This window comes from Falco peregrinus, chromosome 6 (assembly GCF_023634155.1).
Source record: "Falco peregrinus isolate bFalPer1 chromosome 6, bFalPer1.pri, whole genome shotgun sequence".
Taxonomy (NCBI): domain Eukaryota; kingdom Metazoa; phylum Chordata; class Aves; order Falconiformes; family Falconidae; genus Falco; species Falco peregrinus.
The window spans coordinates 82,736,638-82,755,851 of record NC_073726.1 but is presented as its reverse complement, the minus strand read 5'-3'; the positions used below and the strand labels follow the sequence as shown (position 1 = coordinate 82,755,851).

The following is a 19,214-nucleotide window of genomic DNA, read 5'->3' as shown; positions in this document are numbered from 1 at the left end:
GCATAGTGCTCCCCAGGGGTTTCCAGATGGGAGCCCATAATCTTGGCAACATTAGATCATTGTCTTTTCCCTTTGCACACTGTGCATCCATCGCATATTATTCTGAAGCTCAAAGATCCTATTGTATCTATTCTCAATACAAATCCAGCTCAGAAATAAGATCTAATTGATGAGCACTGTGGACCCCATCTGATAAACCAAATATGCCCGGGTTTTAACAAGAAGCAATGGGCACCTTAACAGGTGAGTTCAGTCTACTGGCAACCTTAAGGTAACCCTTCGGTGCCCTCAGATCGCTAATTCATTACACCAGGCTCACATCCTGGCTTGGGCTGACCTTTGAGATCTAATTCAGCTATAAGGAGAGCAAATAAAAACTGCAGCGGAAAGAAAAGGGTGAACTGCTTCTTAGGCTATCAATAGGCTGCCTAGATCTTTCATTTAAAGAATATTACCTCTCTGCGCTGCTTGTGTTGCCCCTCACCTGGAAGTTAGCTTCAACAGCTTAAAAAACACAATGGTCTGAATTAATGAAAAGCTGGTTTTGCTTGGAGCAATTTAAAAAATGCTTGTGTGAACCACCCCACCAGCAGAGCTGCCAAGGAGACAAACAACATGTGGGCATAGTGATGTCCCTCACTGACACAACAAACTCAAACATAATTCTAATTCCTTCTAAATTAGTTTAAATGAAAGGTCTGTTGTATCAGTGAAAGACTGGCAGAATTGCTGAGATACGATTCTGTTCTTCAGGCTAAAATCACAGATCTGTATGTCCACGCAGGTTACAGAAGTCAGGGCCTTCCTCATACAGTAAGAGCCACACAGGTTCTCTTGTCACCTTCTCTTTTACTTTTCAGTTATTCTAAGCAGCGACCCTGTCATGTACTTCATTACATTGGGAAATCTGTGGTTGTGAAAGCACTGCTTTTTTTAAGAGGGAGGATACAGTCTCTGGCATGCTAAATAAATACAGCATGAAACACATTGAAACATGAGCAGCAGGAGAGAATCGCCCACATTTGAACGGTTCAAGGAAATACAGTCTCCTTTTCTGCTCCTGCTTTTCATAACAGCCTCACTCCTACTTACTGTCTCAAGGAAAAGATGTAAACTTCAGATCTCAACACGTGCAGATATCAAGCTATCCAAGCCCTCCCAAGTAAGTGTGTGAGCTGAGTTTGTTTTTTATTATTTACGTTGCTGAAGGACTGGTCCATCATTTTAACATAGTATGCAATCAGTTTTTTTCTTGTACTTTGAAGCTATGCTTATATATCCCAAGTGTCAGTAAGACCCATCTCTGGAGCACTGCCAGCCTTTTCTCCAAGTTGCTTTGTCTCCCTTTCTATTTTCTGTATAATTAATTTTTAATACATACTTTGCATTATCAATTTAACATATTAACCTATTAGCTAACTTTACTCTAAACCTTTCCTTTTCAGGTAAGTGCTAAGAAATAAAAGACACTCTTGAAACACCACAAACAAGATCAGTCCTTCAAAGTCACATTCAGGACTTTTCCAAAGCTCTTAGTCTTTACCCATACTGGCAGGCTTTGCATAAAAGCCTATAGAGCTGCAAAAGCAGTCTTGTCACTCCCTGTCATTAGGAATTGCTGTCATGGAAGTGCACCTCCAATCCAACAGTCCATACAGACAGGGAAGTGTCATTCAAAGGTGACCACTTTATAGAACAGCATCCCGTGCAAAATCCAAGTACAAACCTGCCAGTAGCAAGCCCTAGGATTTAATATTCTGCTATTGCAACACTATCTATTCTTGCTCTCACTTGTATAACTCATGAAAAATTAGAAGTTGAATCAACAAGTATTCCTCACGTCTTTTTTGCCAGGTCTTCTCCTAGTCGTTCTCTCCACACGCCATATTGTACATTGTTTAGCCCATAGCTTTATCTCTGTATTTCAAGATTCAAGGCTTCTAAAAGTGTTAAAATTCAGACTTCTGAGCTTTGCTCAGGAACGAGATGTGACAGCAATTTCCTTTCAGGACAAACGAAGATGAAAGAACTTAGTCAGGAAACTTTTCAGCACATCAAGATGAGGTACCTGACAGGTTTTGCAGAAACATTTTGCTGGATCAGCAAAATCTTTGTTGAATTACCCATCAGGAAAAGTGTACAGTACATTAAAATAAAGTTAGTCATAGTCTTACCTTCCTGAGTTCTGAAGTCATCTTCAGCAAATTTATTAAAGTTGCCACACAACCCACAGGTCTTATTATAGTGCTTTTCTTGAAGGAGTATCTGAATATTCCCACTGATATCAATCTTCACCACAAAGCCATGCTCATCACTGGATATTTTATAATAACCTGCCTCCTTCTCTATAAATATGCCACTGGAGGCAAAAGGTATGGAAACCCTGTGAAGAAAAATAGGAATTTCTCAGAATATGACACACAAAAAACATTGGGTTTTTTCTGCTGGAATACTTGTTCCCACAGGTACCTTTTGTCTTCCTGCATCACACCTCCATCTAAAGAGAAGCGAAGATTGAAATATTCTCCAAGATACACAGAGAAACCAATTTTCTTGCCATCCTGGTAGTCACCTGAAGAGACATAAACAAATATTGTTAGTTCTGGGACTCAGGAGGACAACTTTTAAGTACACACTGCAGGATTGGGAGCATATCATCTAACATTTTCAAGAGCCATCCATTTATTTCATCCCTTTGTTGTTTAATACAAAATGGACAGACAGTCCCAGGATGAAGGCTGGTATCAACCACTGGCAGATGCGTGACCTGGCACTGGCTGTGGACCCACGTTCTCCCTGTTAACTGCCAGTGAAGTCTCCATCCTACCATGCACACTGGTTTCCACAGGAGATGTGCCCAACGATCTGCCTTGCTCTTTCCCTTCCTTCTTACACCAAATCCAAAACATGGCACTGCACCAGCTACAAAGAAGAAAATTAACTCTGTCCCAGACAAAGCCAGGATGTTTCCTCCTAAGAACAGCCCATAGCTCAGTGGTAAGAGACAGGGGTTGAATCCATTGAACTGCTGGAAGCGCTAAGCCTGGCTGTCTTTGTTCTTGATAAGCCCTTTAACTGTCTCAACTGGTCTTTAAGGGGTTGATGCCCATATTGGCTATCCAGCTGTGGGGAAGCAACTCACTCTGAGTTTTTCAAGAGGGGAAGCACATAGAGATGGAGACAACTTCCTTAGGATCTGAGAGAGAAGAGGGTGGGCAGATCAGACACCGTCCTTTCTCTTCTTTTGCCTGTTGTCCAGCTTTGACTTTACCGCAGCTCCTTGTGCAACGTGCTGCCCGTTCTGGGTCTCCTGCTCTGGGGTAGCCAGCTCTACCCAGACCTAGATGCTTTACTCAGCAACACAGGCTGCACTTCACAGCCAGGTATCCAAAACCCAAACAAACCCACACACGTATACTAAGATAGAAATCAAAAATAGATTATGCCATGCTTATGTGCCAAATATAAACATAAATTGTCCGCTCATGGGTTGTTTTGATGGATTTTTTTAAGATTTAATTGATCACATAAAATACTACAATCAATTTGTACTTCACATATGCTGGTGGATTATTCTACATACACAAAAATTTGTACCGAGTTGTTCAAGTTGAACAAGGAAATCACTTAAATTAGCACATCATTCCTTTTCAGAGTGACAGGATCAGTTTACTTCAATTTACTTGTAGTCAGTAAAAAGTCATCTTGAACTATGACTAATAAAGAACAGTTAATAATGAATATAAGAATATCTACCAAGTAACATACAGTTTTGGTTCTCATATCAGCTCTTGCCCATCCCAAGAATAACACTGGCTCATGCTAATTCAAAGGCCTTTTGTCCTTCAGGATGGGATTTTTCTTACCAGGGGGATTTAGCCTACAGGTAAAATTAGTTCTATTCCCATACTCAGCTTTAACAGCCATATTCCCCTAGCAAACTCAAAATAAAAAAAGAGAAGGTCTCACTTTCCCTCTTTAGAAGAGCCAGTAAGAAAATCTCTGTTTCTTGGCAGCTTAGTTATGTGTGAGCTATATTACCACGGGATAACAGAAACCAAAATGACACAATTTCTTTAGAAGTAATCCTACTTTTAATTAAAAAAAAAACAAAAACCACCACACCTTTTATGTAGTGGTCCATCCTATCTGACAAAGGGCAGCTATTTGTCTTTTCTTCTCAGTGATGGAACCTGGTGGCAATACATCCCTACAACATTTTGCATTTGCAGTTCTTGGTTTCTTGCTCAGACTTACCCAAGAGTGTGAAGGAGTGCTTGTGACAGTCACCAGCAAGGAGGTAACTGCAGTCTCCAGCAAAATTGTAGAAAGAACCATCAAAAGTTTTGATGTGATCATTCCCAAAAAGGCTGCAACGGGAAACAGATGACTCCTGAAGCAAAGAACCTCGTGATCCTGGATATCAAAACACAACATAACTTGCAATGTAAATCAATCATTTTGTAGATAAGGAATTTATCTGCTGGAATTTATCACCATTGATCACTGCATGTCCTGGACATTTAGCTGGTAGCTTCTAGGCAGACTGTATGCCTGGCCATAGGATCAAGTACAGATTTTTTTTGTTATATGCTTTAGTGAAATGTTTTTTTTTTGCTTTAACCCTACTGGCCCAAACCTTGAATGGCTAATTTCAGTCCTGATCCTTCGAGGAATGCTATGCATTCATTCATTCATGCCTGCCTGCAATCCCATTAAAATCAATAAGGCAGTAGCAAAGCCCCATAGTTTGTGCCGCCAAACATCACTGACTTCAGGGAGTCTTTATGACTCAACACAGTGCTTGCGGCAAGGTTAAGGAGCCAAAAGGAGTAACTTTATCGACGTCTCCATCATGATGAGAATATTGCCTGAGCCAGGATTGCAGGATTAGATGGGCAAAACAGAGGTAGTGGGGGAGCCTCACAGAAGAAACTGAAAACATAACATAATTCCCAGACATCAGAAAACAATCCTGTTTTCCTACCTGATATTACAGTGACCAGCAGTAGGTTTGTTAGCAGCACTTCCAAGAGGAGCATCTGTCAAAAAATCAAGAAACAGAGAGAGATTACAGTATTCTTGGTTTGGGGGATTTAGTTTGTTTCACAACTCACCATTTTCTAGCCTTTCTTTATAAAGTCATTTTTGAGGTTCTACAACATCTCAGAAAGCCAGAATGCATGCAGACTTACACAGTAATTCAGTTACCCACCCACACTTCTTTAAATAGGTAGTCTAGGAGAATAATTATTCTTTGTTCCTATTTTCACTAACCACTGCAGGGAAATGTGGGCTACCTCTACAGGAAATGCAACCCAGCATACACACATATATCTGGTTTACCCGATTTAATACCTTGCACACACAAAGCCCTTCAGTACAAATTACTATTTATCAGGCAACTTGACATGAAGAAGCACACTGGACTGGATCAGCCAACTTGGCTCCAGTAGAAATCACCTCTGCTGCACAGGATTTGCATCCTGTCCAAACATCCACGAAAGGAAAGAACATATAGAAAGAACATCCAGCAGGTCTGGACGGCAGACCATTATAACCACATGCTTATAATCCACTGACTTCAGGCTAATAATATGCTTGAGAATAGGGGCAAAAAGTAAAGGAAGGAAATTGTGCAGAGATTAGAGCGCCAGGGTGAAACCTTCCATTCATTAAAATCAGTTTTAACGTTGCCTCTTGCTTTCTACAACCAAAATATCAGCCTTTGTTCTCTATGCATCTATAATCCACCTCCTGTATTGCCAGGCATTTAAAACTAATTATAGGATATAAGTGTCATGCAGATGGTGAACTACAGATGCATTCTGTGATAAAAGACATTAGCAGTTAATGGATGAAAGCTATAGGGAGCTCCATCTAAGTGAGTTAATTTCAGTGATCATATAAACAAGTAGAGAGGCTTAAATATACCATACTTAATATATTAATGCCAGGAGACCAGACAGCTTTCCCTAAAATAACCCTCCAATTAGAGACTAGAATACATTTTGCAAAGATAAATTCTGATTTCAGTGTCCAGACACACACTTCTTATTGATGTCAATGATGTAGGTCCAATTCACAGCCATGTAAATAAATGCTGAACTTGCCTTATTTACAGAAGATGGGAAAAGAAAGATCTATCATAAAACTCAGTCTAATATAAAATGCTGCAAATGCCAATCTCACATAAGGCTGTCACAGCTGCAAGACAGCTAAGAAGCGGCAACTGCATGGGAATGCAGCTACAAAGTAATGGTAAAGAAAACAATAGGCATTATTCTCAGATTACACACTCACTAGTGTATTTTTAGTGCATGGACTGTGTTATTGTGACTGAACCAGATACTGCTTTTCTTTGTTAATCCTTCAGTTTTAAAAAGCAGGCAAAGTAAAAAGACAGGGTATAAAACCCTTCTCTTCAGCCTCCTTCTACCTCCCAGTCTATTCTAAGCCACAGGCTTGGTTTCCTCCAGTTCTAATAGAGCAGGTGCCGCTAACAAATCAGAATACAATCAAGTAAGAGCTGCCAGTGTTTAACCCTCTATAATTTTATCACTGGCTTAATTAGAAATGAATGTACCTTCTTCTGTGCGAGATTCCTCTTGCACATGAACACGAAGCTCCTCCAGTTGCCACCTATAGCCTATACCACCATTGTTTCTGCGTCCCTTCAGAAGACAGGACTGGAATGGCTTTGGTCCGAAATGTCTTGTTTTTGTACAAGCCAGGAACTCTTGTTCATTTAAAAGGAAAGATAAAGACCTAACGTCACATCCGTCTGATTCTCAAGACAATAGATTAAATTGCTATCGTGTAAATCAGTACCCTTAATTGCCAGAAAGTTACAATGAGGGGAAATGGGTTTAAAAACTTACATGACAGATAAGTCTTTGAAATATATTTTGCATGTGTATGTGTGACAAATCTCACTGGCTGAGCCAATAGGCAGCATATTTATTTGAAAGACTATTGTTAAAGAGGAATAGTAGGATGCTCCATACCTCAAAGACCACAGAGCCATGTAGTATTTTTTTCCTGTGAACAAGTGCTTTAAAGGGCAAAGAAGAAAAAAATTCAGAGCTAGTAATGACCTGATTTTGTTCCCCAGGTACAAACACATTTGAACTCTGTCACAGTCTATTAGATCAACACATTTGGTCCTTGCATTTGCAAATGTTTATAGAGGTACCCTCTGGAACAACACATGGTAACAAGTTAATCATGTATCTACTTGTTTCCAGAGGTGGGCACAAGCTTTATGGGCGTATGTACAGCACTGGGAAAAAAAAATGCAGAGCAGATGACATCTGACTTTATTTTCAGTGTTCCACGCTTCATATTTTCAATAGCTAGTAATAACAAAGGGGTCAGGAGCCAACACTTCTCCCCGTAATTCATATTTTGCCACAAGTTCACAGAATGAGGTCCTTCCTTTAAATGAAGGAAAACAATGCAAAACAACAAAAATATGTCTCCTGAGAGTCCCCAGCAGGCGTCTGTCTTGGGCATAAGCAATTCTGAGAATGAGCACTGTTCCTAGAAATCCCTGCACACTGCTCCTAGAAAACAAAAAAGAAAAAAAAAATTATAACAACCCTACATTGTAATAGCATGATTTCTTACTGCAGGGAACTTCCTTAAGATTTCTACAGATGACTAGGTTGATGCTTGCACAAAGGCAATGGATTCTTCTTGAAACAATTTAGGTGTCCACCCAGGTTGAGGAGTTACAAATAAATCATTAGCCATACTTACTTTGTCTTGTATGAACTTTGCATGACACCTGCGTGTTAAAATGCTATAAGGCTGCGCTACAGCTACTGACTGACAGAAAGAAACACAGATCAAACTGTTTCTTTCCACATGAAAAACCAGAGAACAAGATTTTAAAACAAATGCTTTCCATCACGATCTCAGCCAGATGCTCCTGCCTTTTCGCCAGCAGCAGTAAGGTTTGCCCCACTCATGTTCACAGCAATGGAGGTTCTGATGCTGCTGAAATCTGCAGGCCAGGGGTTTATCCAGTCTAAACCTGACCTGACCCTACGGAGGAAGGAAAAAAAGTCTTTCACGTGAAACTGCCTTCAAGGCTGAAGTTACAGGTGAACAATAAGCAGAAACGGGGCAACAGAGACAACAGGCAAAATGCCTCTTGTTTTTCTCTTAGTCTCACTTCTGTGCTGGTTTCACACGAAGAGAGAGGAATAGTATTGGCTGGGAATCGTTCTCTCCTCTTGGATCCAGCTGCCAGCTCTCAGCAGGTCCTTCATAACTCTGAGTGCCTGGGCATTAGTGATCAGAGAGATGTTCTCAAAACCTTTCATTATGGGAAACCCAGCACTATTCATGATATGGGAAATAAGATCACCTATCACGATGGTCTTTTGTCTTCTCAGTTTTAATCCTTTCAGTGCATGAGCCCCAAATAAGTCACTTCATTTGGTAACCCTCTTGCAAATCTAAATCTAACAGGTAGCTTTGATTCATGCTTTTTCATCTGGCACATACGGAAGATAGAGTGAAAGTCCCTTAAAATATTCCTTAAACATAGAAGTATTGCTGGGTTTGTTCCACAGTGGTTTCTTTATTGTCATTATAAAACAGGGCCAGTTCTTCAACAATACAGGATTGTTTAGTCTGTAACTGTGATGGATGGTTGAAGTCTTCCTTTATTAGCTTTTGCACCGCTGCCTTCACACCCTGACAACCTTTATCTGGAGTACCAGCGAGGGGGTGCAAACTGCACAGAAGTCTGAGCCCATCGAAAGGTGTTTCAGAGAGCAGCTGGCTCAGGCGGGCAGGTTACTGACCTTGGGCTGAGCCTCTGAAGTCCACAAGCGCTTGTCTGCGTGATCAGAGCCTTGGTCTGCACCGGACAGCACTCACATTGCCAACATTTAATAGATGGTTCAGATTAGCCAGGCATCATGACACCTCCTAAGTGTCTTAGGGACCTTGGGGACATAGAAAAAATTAATTGAGATACACACCCAAAGAACAAATTCCTGTTTCCCTCGTGGCTCTGTTTTCTCCCAAAAAAAAGGAAATGGTAATTAAAGAGCGCATTATATCAGCTCTTGCACATTGTTCCAATACAAAGCTTAGTGATGCTGGGGTAGATCTGACATGTAATTTTACAGATAATACATCTGAGACATAGGAGGAAATATATAAAGGAGTATGCAGTATTGCTGGAAAGCCCCCTAGAGCCAGTTTCTGGAACAGATTAGGAAGGACTTCTGAGGAAAATTATCCATATCGCTTTTCATTGCTTTGTTCAAATAGTACCTCACATGCAACAAGTCCTATGTTTCCTAAGTTATAGAATAACATGTACTGAAGCACTAGATAGCATGTCACATTTATCATAGAGTTTGTCACGCAAATACTTCTGCAAAGTGCTTGTGTGATGAAACCCGCAATGCTGACTGTAGGAACAGTGATGAAACATACAGGGCCTGAATAACAAAAAATAGCCAAAATACCTTGATGTAGAGAAACTGGGAAACTAAAGCCTAGCAATACTGAATTTTGATTCCATGCTTAGGAACTGGAAAATTAGATTAGGCTATGGAAGCAACACAGGATGTCACTTCACGACTATTACAGCAGATGCTTGCATCTTTCAAAGAGAAATTAATCTTTCTTAAGGAAATTATACCAACGAGGTTCAGAAACTAAGATTTCTCTAAAATTATTTTTTAAGAGGGAAACAAGCCAATCTAGCATGTCAACACATAGATCTTAATAGAGCCAATATGAAGGCTTCAGGCTGATTCTGGCCCTGCTGTAAGCATGCTGAAGTACTCTATTCTGGACAAAGTTTGTTTCCATAAGCATCACTTAATTTCCACAGGCAAAGGTATTGATTGCTTTTCTGAGGTCTAAAAAGTGTTCTTAGCATCTTGAGTACACTGAAATTCCAAATACCACATCCTCAGATGGCACACAAAAATCCCGTGAAGGCTGGCATGCTTAGAAATGTAGGAAATGTTGAATCAGAAACCATGCCTCATGAATCAGCAGAAAGTTCTTAAGCAGAGACTCGTGGGGAAGGAAACCATGCTGCTTCATTGCTCAGAAGTGGTTTAAAAAGTGGAAGAATTACAGGAAATGGGTAAGGAAAAAACAACACACACACACACCAAAACATCATTTTGTGCCACCATAAATACAAAATACACTTTAATCTTCAATATTGACTGTGCTTTTGGCCAGTCTCCCCCCAAAACAGTGAAATTCTTAAGGACAGAAAAAGAAAAGATAAAATGATGATTAGATTAGAGGCAGGAAGCAACTTCTCTGCCAGGGGAGGAAACTTCCAGTCTTGGAAAAAAATCAGAGAAGGAAAGCATGAAGAGCATCTACCATATCATAAGTGACACAGAGGAGGGAAATAGGAAATAAAAATTCACCATTTCTGCCAGTGTAAAGGCTAGGAGAATTCTCAAGGAGCTGCCTTTAAAGCACATAACTGGAAGGCCTCAACACAGGTCACTGTGTCAAAAAGGAGTCAAATAAATGAAGGACTGCCCCATCACATGTATGCCTCAAACCATGGGGATCAAATGATGAATCAGATAGAGCTTGTGGCTTAGAAAGTCTTTACCCTGTTGAGTGTTGGAAACAGGAAATCCCATCCTTTAATGTTACACTTCATTTCTTACAGCTCTTCCCTAAGCAACAGGTATTTGCCACCAGAATCCTACTTTTTGGTCCAAATAAACCCAAGACAGCACTCTTGATCCCAGTCTGTTGGAAAGGATGCCTCAGTGGTTTTTCACAACTGAGGTTCATATTAACTTTTCCATTAGCGACACAACAGTGAAACTCAGCATAACAACAAATAAGCTAAAATAAGAATAATTGCAAATAGTTCTGAAAATAAGAGCATCCCATGACAGTTCCTGAAAGCCCAGAACAGCAGGCCAGAAGAAGCACAGGACACAGTCTTAGCAAAGTTACTTCTATATCCCCTCCTACCTTCACCATGCCCAAGGAAAAAAAAAGAGAAAAAAAAAAAAAAAAACGCTGCAAAAATACCTCAGAAAACCCCACAAATCTAAAAATATCAGCTGGCAAAGTCCACATAACCCTGTATTCAAACCCTTTCTTTGGAATATTTAAGCTACTGTACTCCTTTGAGGAAAAAGCCAAGGTAGATGAACAAAGTATGCTAGTACTGAAATCGAACATTGACATTCGCCATGCAGAAAGTCCTTAAATGAGGTTTATTTTACACAATATTCACTGACACATTTTAAGGGCATAAGTAAGGGTAAGGAAAATAAAGCCAGTTACAGATATTCTTGAGGAAGGACGACATGCAGACAGCTGTAATGGCCAAAACAGCAAACTAGACATGCACTAGCAGCACAGTACAGTGCCAGAAGTAAAGGATACTCATCAGGGCTGCCCAGAAGGCTGCCCCGTGTCCCTGAGCAGTGCCTGCTTGCTCTTGGAACGGCACATCACCCCTCCGCTGTTCCTCTGTCATACTGAGGGACTCCTCAGCAAGGCAAGACGGATGGCTAACCTGCATTGCAACAAGAAAGCCAGAGCCACGATCTCCCCCCATGGCAGCTGCCTGAACAGGATTGTATTTGTTGTACACAGAATTGTAAAATACATTTCAGCAAGTAGTAGCAGAATACATTTCTCTGAAATGCCCCAACAGCCTATTTGGAAAACAAAACAGTGCCATCGGCTCTAGACCCATATGAATTGCAGCGACTTTGGTGCATTTTTGGGGTCATCAGTGCTCAGTTCCTTCTGGCACAGTAAGTGATAGACAGTTTAAAAAAAGACACTTCACAGAGAGGATGGGACGCACCAACCGCTGACATTTTGTATGTGTAACCCCTCAGCCTCCAGACATCTTTCCACATGCTAGGAAGTTCACAGGGCAAAATGAACACTGGGGCATTCTGCCTACTAACTATGCAACCCACCAGAGAAGGGCGTTATTAAAGACAATCCTTCTTACTACCAGCTGAACTCCTTCCCTAATAGCAAGTTCACAGGATTTCCAATTTCACAGCCTTCCCTGGGGTTATCTTTTGAGTGATCCAAGCTTAAAGGACCTTGGGCTGTAGCAAGTGCGCCAAGGCTCTTTGGTGCTACCCTGTACGCAGCACTTCAGCATAGCTGCCAGGCCACCAGACTACAAGCCTGCCATGTAGCAGCCTGTCACGGGGGCTTACAAGCCAAGGTACATGCTGTAAGCCCAGCGACCTGCAGCACAGTGCCAAAGCAAAATATTCCCCCTCCCGCACAATTGCCCTATAGTCTCTCTAAGGAATAACAATACTATAGCTGAAGGACGATATCTTCAGCTGATGCCAACTGGTACTGCTCTGCTGAAGTCAGTGGCACTACTCTAGTCTGTGCTAGCTGAAGAGCCAAAAGCCTCATAAATTTGCATTACATTACAAAGCGTTACTAGGAAATGAATGAAAGGGTAGGGGAGAGATTATTTTTCTCATGGTTTATGGACAATTTATCCCTTATGTAAGTTAGGTGTATATCCTCAGGGTGATACCTGACTAGACACTAACGCAAGTCTCAGCATTCCCAAGAAGGGGACACTGCTACGGCAGAATCACACAGCCTGGGAGGGGATTGCTTGTTTTCAGTCCCCTCCTGTAAGAGTCTTGAAGCAGTTGCTCACTGCTTTTTCTTTTTTTTGCTTTTTTTTTTGCTTTTTCTTTTTTTTTTTCTTTGTTTTTCTGCTTGTTAATGTCATAAACTTCCATCCCTGGGTTGAAATTCCCTACATACAGGGAGTCAGCCAAAGCAAATTCAACAATATCCCATTCCCCCATCCTGGAATTCTGGTTTTCATATTCCCTTTTTTTTTTTTTTTTTCCCCAACTAGTCAAAACTCTACCTTTATAGTTCTACGCAGTGTACTTACAGGCATAAGATCTTCTAAGCAGCGTACTCAATGCCTATATGCTATTCATTTTACAAAGTCCACAGTTACCCTGTGGGATGCTTTCTATTCACCTAGCCTGTTCCAGATAAAAAAACATTTTGGCATCCTCATCATACCTTAACATCAGCACTGACATCAGACGCTAACCAGACAATCACCACAACATCACCATTAGGCTGCTGAAGAAAAAAACAAAACAACAAAACAACCATACAAGGTGAGGGAATTTTTCCATTAAGATAATAAGAGAAAAAGAGAGTCTGAATTCTGTCATCCTGCCAGTTTTCAAAAAACATGCTTTGAAAGCAGTTAATCCCTCCCTCTGGGATTAAATTTGTCCAAATGCCTTGCTGCTAAAATGCCTTTAAATGAAACCATGAAGAATATGACTAGCTAACACTTCTGGTCCTGGGACCGTGGAACAGTTGCAGTAACAATTCACCTTACAACATCATATATGCAGTAGAGTAATTCATTACTAAATTAGCCAAAGTCACCCTTAGATACACACCAAGATCTCCAAATCTCATATGGAAAATATCCTCAGTTGGTCATTTAACTGCAATATCTAGGGTTTGGAAAGCTTCTAAGATTTAGAGTTTAAAAAGAAAAAAAAAAGGTTACCCTTGATTGATGATCCTGGAGCAAAGGCAGGAGGAGGTCAACAGAAATGTAGCTCTGAGTGGACATCAGACAAAATAACCCCCCCACTATGCTCTCCACTCAGGCAGGAAGGGGTGGAATCAAAGTCTTAATTAATAATAATTAACCCCAAAGTGATTAAGGACCATGATTGCATGCATGTATAAATACACATTGATGTACACACCCACTTGCACATATCCACCGATTACATCTGCTCTGACAGGAAAACATTACTGTACTGAGAAAGGAGCAGAAGCAAACAGGTATGGCCAAAAGACAGGACCCTCTTAGGGTGGGTAGACAGATGGAGAGAAAAAAATAAAGGAAAGCCACCTTTCTCACGTGTGTGTTCTTACAACTAATATCTTGATTTGTTATTCTTACAGAAAATGTCTATTTTGAATCACCGATCTTGTGTCATGCTTTTGTTTCTAAAAACCAGTTGCCTGTCAGTATAAATCCACTTATTTCAGCAGTTATGAAATTAGAAACAAAAGCCATCGTTCGCCAGATGAGATTTAAATAGTGTAAGTGGTTATTTTTGCAGACTGAGGACTTGCCATTACAGAATGGAACAAAGATGCTGTGCTGCTGCTGCACAGTTTGAGAAGCAGTTTCATCCCTGTCCCCTTCTGTACTAAGATAGAAACAATACATTCTGTATTTGCATCACGAGTGTGTAAGCAAGGATAAATCAAATGACATCTTCTGCCAGACACAGGGCTGGTCTAAGGTCCGAGAAGGTTTACTAAGAATGGTGTTTACTAATGACAGACTTCCTGCAAGAGCACAAGTTTCCATCCCGGGTCGCAACTGTTAAACACCTTCCTTCCCACTGCCCAACTGAGACAGCATCCAGAGCCAGCTGATGCTTGTGTTCAAGGCTGACCCCTGTAGGATTGTCCTAAATTAATTATTGTTCAAACTAGAATACCACCAGGGTTCATTTAACGTTTCAACCCAATACAACTGTTAGTAAACTCTTCCAACAGTTAATGCCACACCATGTTAAAATACATGCTCTAACCTGGGTCTCAGCTAGCCCAGATGCAGTCTTCAGACAGTGGATTATATGAAAGCTTAAGAAACATCTGTTCTCATGTTTTCTCCATGTACCTGCCTGAACAGAGAGTTCAAGCCAGTTCCCCACCATCCACTTAGTAAGTTAAATCAGCTGAGCTCCCAGATTTTTTCCCTAAAGAACAATTCTCCCCATTTTAAATGGTTTTCATGGCTCATCTCTGTCTCCAGAGACCAGAACTAAAGCCAAGTTTAACCCTAACTGCTGCTAGCCCTACAAATACGGCATTGCCCTTCTGGCCTGTGTGCCTCCCTCCCCTCACCAGCATCTTCTACCAGCTCACCACGTTAGATAGCATAAGGCAGAGTCCTGACAGCTTCCATCTCTACCAGAAACAAACCTTCTCACGAGGGTGACTATCATTTGGCCACACACAACCATGTGTGATGAGATGAGCACTCTGTTGTTGGGTTTGTTTGGGTTTTTTGCATGATTCCAGGTTTTCTAGTCACCCAAGTGATGTTATCGCAAATCTTAAAGGTGCCTAAATACGTTGTATGAATACTATCTGCCGAAGTTGTGATTTCATCAAAGATTTATACGGTTTGTTAGACATGATCTGGTTTTCATAAAACCACCAAAATGCACAAAAACCTAAAGCAGCATAACGTAACTACTAATCTATCCAACTCCTTCCTATAATTTATAAATAATATAAATTATTTGGCCTTATTGGTTTAAAATATCTGACTTGCATTTACAATGACATTTAGCAAGAGAATGCTAGCTGTTAGCTGCCCTTGTAAGTAATGAACAACAAAAAAAATATTCACTTTATAATTTCCTAATGAAAGAAAAAAAATCACATCATAAGTTCCTAATGAAAACTCTTCATATTCAGTACAAGTTATTTTGACATAAAACCAGCTTATATTAGTGCTGTCAAAGCACAGGTGACCAGAAGTACCGATCAGCAAGGGGCACCTTAAACATTAAAACATTTTTTTTCCATTAATTTCAATTTTGCTGGGACTTCAACTTTCATATCTCTACCAGAGATTCAATGCCTATATTCATATTAGCCTTCACTTCATAAAATATTTATACATGCTTTCAGTCCCATTGACTTAGATTCTCTTCTGAATATGGGCTACAAACAGGAGATTTCTCTGACTAAATGCTGCTATACCCTTCCTAGTGTCAGGAAACTTCCGCCACAAAACATTTCCAAAAGATGAGCAAGGGTGTTATGAATTAAACCAAACTGCACAGAGATGCCAGTTCCCATTGAAGAAGAGGGAGTTTCTGAAGGTCTCCACCAGGAAAAGTAGTCCCAAAATGGAAGTCTTGGTCCATGAAAATTCATTACACTGCACTAAGTAAAGCCGGGATTTTACCTGAAATGCTTATTCCTTTTTTTTTTTTTTTTTAAATCACTTTTGAAAGAGAAAGGCTGTGCATGGATGTGACTTCTACTTAGCTCTTTTTTATAATGCCAAGCAAGAAACAACTCTAAGAACAAGCAGATAGTTAAGACGAAGTCACGTGTTTCTCTTTCTGAAACACTGATTTACCCTAGTACAAGACAGAGCATGTTACTCATTGTGGAGGACAATTAAGTCGCAGAAACATTCACTGCTCCCTGGGAACAATTGGCACCATTATGTGACCAACAAATCTGTTTTATGCGCATTCCCCACCACCACCCTTTTTTTCCTGCAGTCATCTAACATAAGCACAGGGGATGGAAAAAAACCCCACACCACTACAATCTCAGATTGTCAAATTTCCCTCTAGCTTCTGTTTTTTCTTCTCCTACTAGGATACAGGACATATCCAAAAATCAAAAAAATACAAGAACTATGAAATTCTGCAAAAATACTTAGTTCTTTCTCATACGCCTTGCTGATTTTTTTCTAACATCCAAGATTAGCATTTACAGGATTTTCTTCAGAAACACGAAGGTTAGAGATTTACTTCAAGATGAAAACCACAGCTGAGATATTCAAAAGAGCTCTCAATCCCTGTATTTGGCAAAATTAGGGAAATTATCTAAACTGCATTAAACATTAAAAACTAAAAATACCCTCAAATTAACCTGAGCACTTTGTTTTAACAAAAAGACATGGGTCAAGCAGTCTAATTTTTTCCATTTGACTGCGACAAAATTGTGCAAAAATTACATTCTAATAAAAGTTTAGTTTTTAAACAGCCTCAAAGTTGAGAGCTACCTTGGGCTCACTATTTTGCAAGCTCTTTTCCAATGATTTTATCTTTACAACAAGAACAACAAAGACTGCATCTTGCTTATCCATTTTTGATTGCTTGACATAATACTAGCCATAAATTGGTCTGAAAACATGAAACAGTTAAAAATTATGCTTACTTTCTGTATCAAACAAAATTAATAAGGATATATTCTTTTTTCCTTCCCTTGATTAGCAGAAAAATGCACGGTATTTAGAGAAACAGTGCCTGAGGATTTATGTAAGCACAGATACATCTGTAATTTTTTGTTTATTTGCTTTTTACTTTTGTTCACATCCTTCTTCTGTTTAGTTTTCCCTGTTCACAGCACAGGCTCAGCACCCTCCTTGCTGGTTTCGAAGACATGTGTGGGAACAGTTCTGGAAATACTCAGGTCCTAACGTACATACAAAAGTGAAGTATTGATCCCAGCAGCCTGACAAGCTTTCTGGAAGGTGAGATCAAGCATGGATATATAGAGATATCAGGAAGGTTAGGGCAGGTTTTACAGCATATAGGAAATGGGCAAAAGTCAAGTTTAATTTGAACCTAGTGGGCTGAGAGAAGACAACATCCACCGCTCAGTCTCGGTGTTCAGGTTGATTACCACAACGCTTGCAGTGTCTTTCTCACACTTTCCCATTTCACCTTTCAACACAGGGCATCATATCTTCTTCCCTCAATTTTCAATCACAAAAGGAACACCAAAGGTTTCCAAAAGTTAACTCAACTTCGGCCGTTTTACTTTAATAGAGACTATTTAATTAGCATGCTGTGACATCCATTCTTTTACGTACATTCAACCTTCTATGTATTACTCTCATTATTTTTTCTCCTTCTTCCCCCGGTTATGAGAAACACAACCCAGGTCACGTCATCGCTCTCAGACCCTGGGGAGGGCAGGAAAGCAGAGATGTGCAGTAGGTATCGTAACAGGTACCACTGCTAATTGCACAAAAATAATTTTATAGCAATTACAGCGATGGCAGAAGTGCCAAAACTGATACCAGAGAGGTTTTTTCCTCATTTATAAGCAGTAAACATTCAGTATTTTAATTAACACCACAAGCCAAATAAAATAATTGCTGCTTTAATGTGTAGAACTATCAATTACTCTATACAGGATAGTGGCAAAAAGGCAGAACTTCTCTGTTAGTAGAAAGATTTGAAAATGGTTTTGACTATTATAGTATACACTTCTCTTAGGGTGAACAAAGAAAAGGGTACCTTTAAATTATCTAAACCACTGCATGTTAAATCAGGAGCACAGCTACATCTCATTTATTAAAAGACAATATGAAACTTAGTTCTTATAATCACACACGGATTTGCTTCCAGACTCAAAAGCATTGAGCCAATGTAACTAGAAGTAGAAACACGTCCCACAGCAAGTGTTTTATTTATAAAGACAAAAGGGAAAGACTTCCATTATAGACCCCCTAGGAGCATCTACGAGACCACTCACAGACCAGTGTCCCATTATGTTAAGTGATGTACAAACACAGGACAAAACACTCTGCCCAAACCTGAAGCATCAGTCGGAAGACCACAGCACGAATGCTTGCACAGGGTAGTTATGCTTTTTTTACAGATCATTGAGCAGACCTTCACATAGTTTGGGATTTACTAGTTTTACAAGTAAATTAAGCTTTAAATATTTTAACAGTACTTTTGGTTATTTCTAGCGTCATAGTCTAATATTTGTAACTCAACTCAGAGCAAAAAGGCCTGTTCAGAGAAGACGAACAAAGCATTCCTCAAAGAAAAGCTGAAAAGCACTGAAACCTGATTTTCCAATAACTAGCACTAGCAAGAATAAGACTAGCACCAGTAACTGCAAAATTACAAACATGGGCTAAAACTCACCTAAAGTCCCTCTGGAGACTTAAGATGAAAAACAGCCAGCTGCCACATTTGTTAAGCAACAGAAAGCAACCTGTACACCACGTTCATACTGCTCCCCTGTTGTGGACAGGCTTTTTAGTATATATATATATTTATATAAATAAATATATATTTAGCATATAGCGACAGGACAAATAGTGATGGTTTTAAACCGAAAGAGGGTAGATTTACATTAAATATTAGGAAGAAATTCTTTACTGCGCAGGTGGCGAGGCACTGGCACAGGTTGCCCAGAGGAGCTGTAGATGCCTGATCCCTGGGAGTGTTCAAGGCCAGGTTGGATGGGGCTTGGGACCAGGCAATCTTTAGGGTCCTTTCCAACCCAAACCATTCTATGATTCTATGACTGGTACAAAGCTCTTTGTTACAATTAAACTACAGAAGGGCTCTGTCCTGAAGCAGTGGTTCTAAGGTACTGAACTGAAGTTCGTGATGGGACCAGGCTCTTCCAAA

At 40.1% G+C, this 19,214-nt stretch overlaps 1 protein-coding gene across 1 annotated transcript in view; it reads right to left on the bottom strand.

The window, feature by feature from the left end:
• The window catches only part of VWF (von Willebrand factor), a 144,121-nt gene extending 136,627 nt beyond the window's left edge, over positions 1–7,494 (bottom strand). The window contains exons 1-6 of the mRNA XM_027782874.2: positions 7,238–7,494; positions 6,587–6,739; positions 4,988–5,042; positions 4,258–4,416; positions 2,470–2,572; positions 2,175–2,383 (exon numbers count right to left, since the gene is read on the bottom strand). Coding sequence (XP_027638675.2) covers positions 2,175–2,383; positions 2,470–2,572; positions 4,258–4,416; positions 4,988–5,042; positions 6,587–6,616 — 556 coding nt within the window. The 5' untranslated portion in view covers positions 6,617–6,739; positions 7,238–7,494. The remainder of the gene's footprint in view (positions 1–2,174; positions 2,384–2,469; positions 2,573–4,257; positions 4,417–4,987; positions 5,043–6,586; positions 6,740–7,237) is intronic.
• Positions 7,495–19,214: the final 11,720 nt, after the last annotated feature.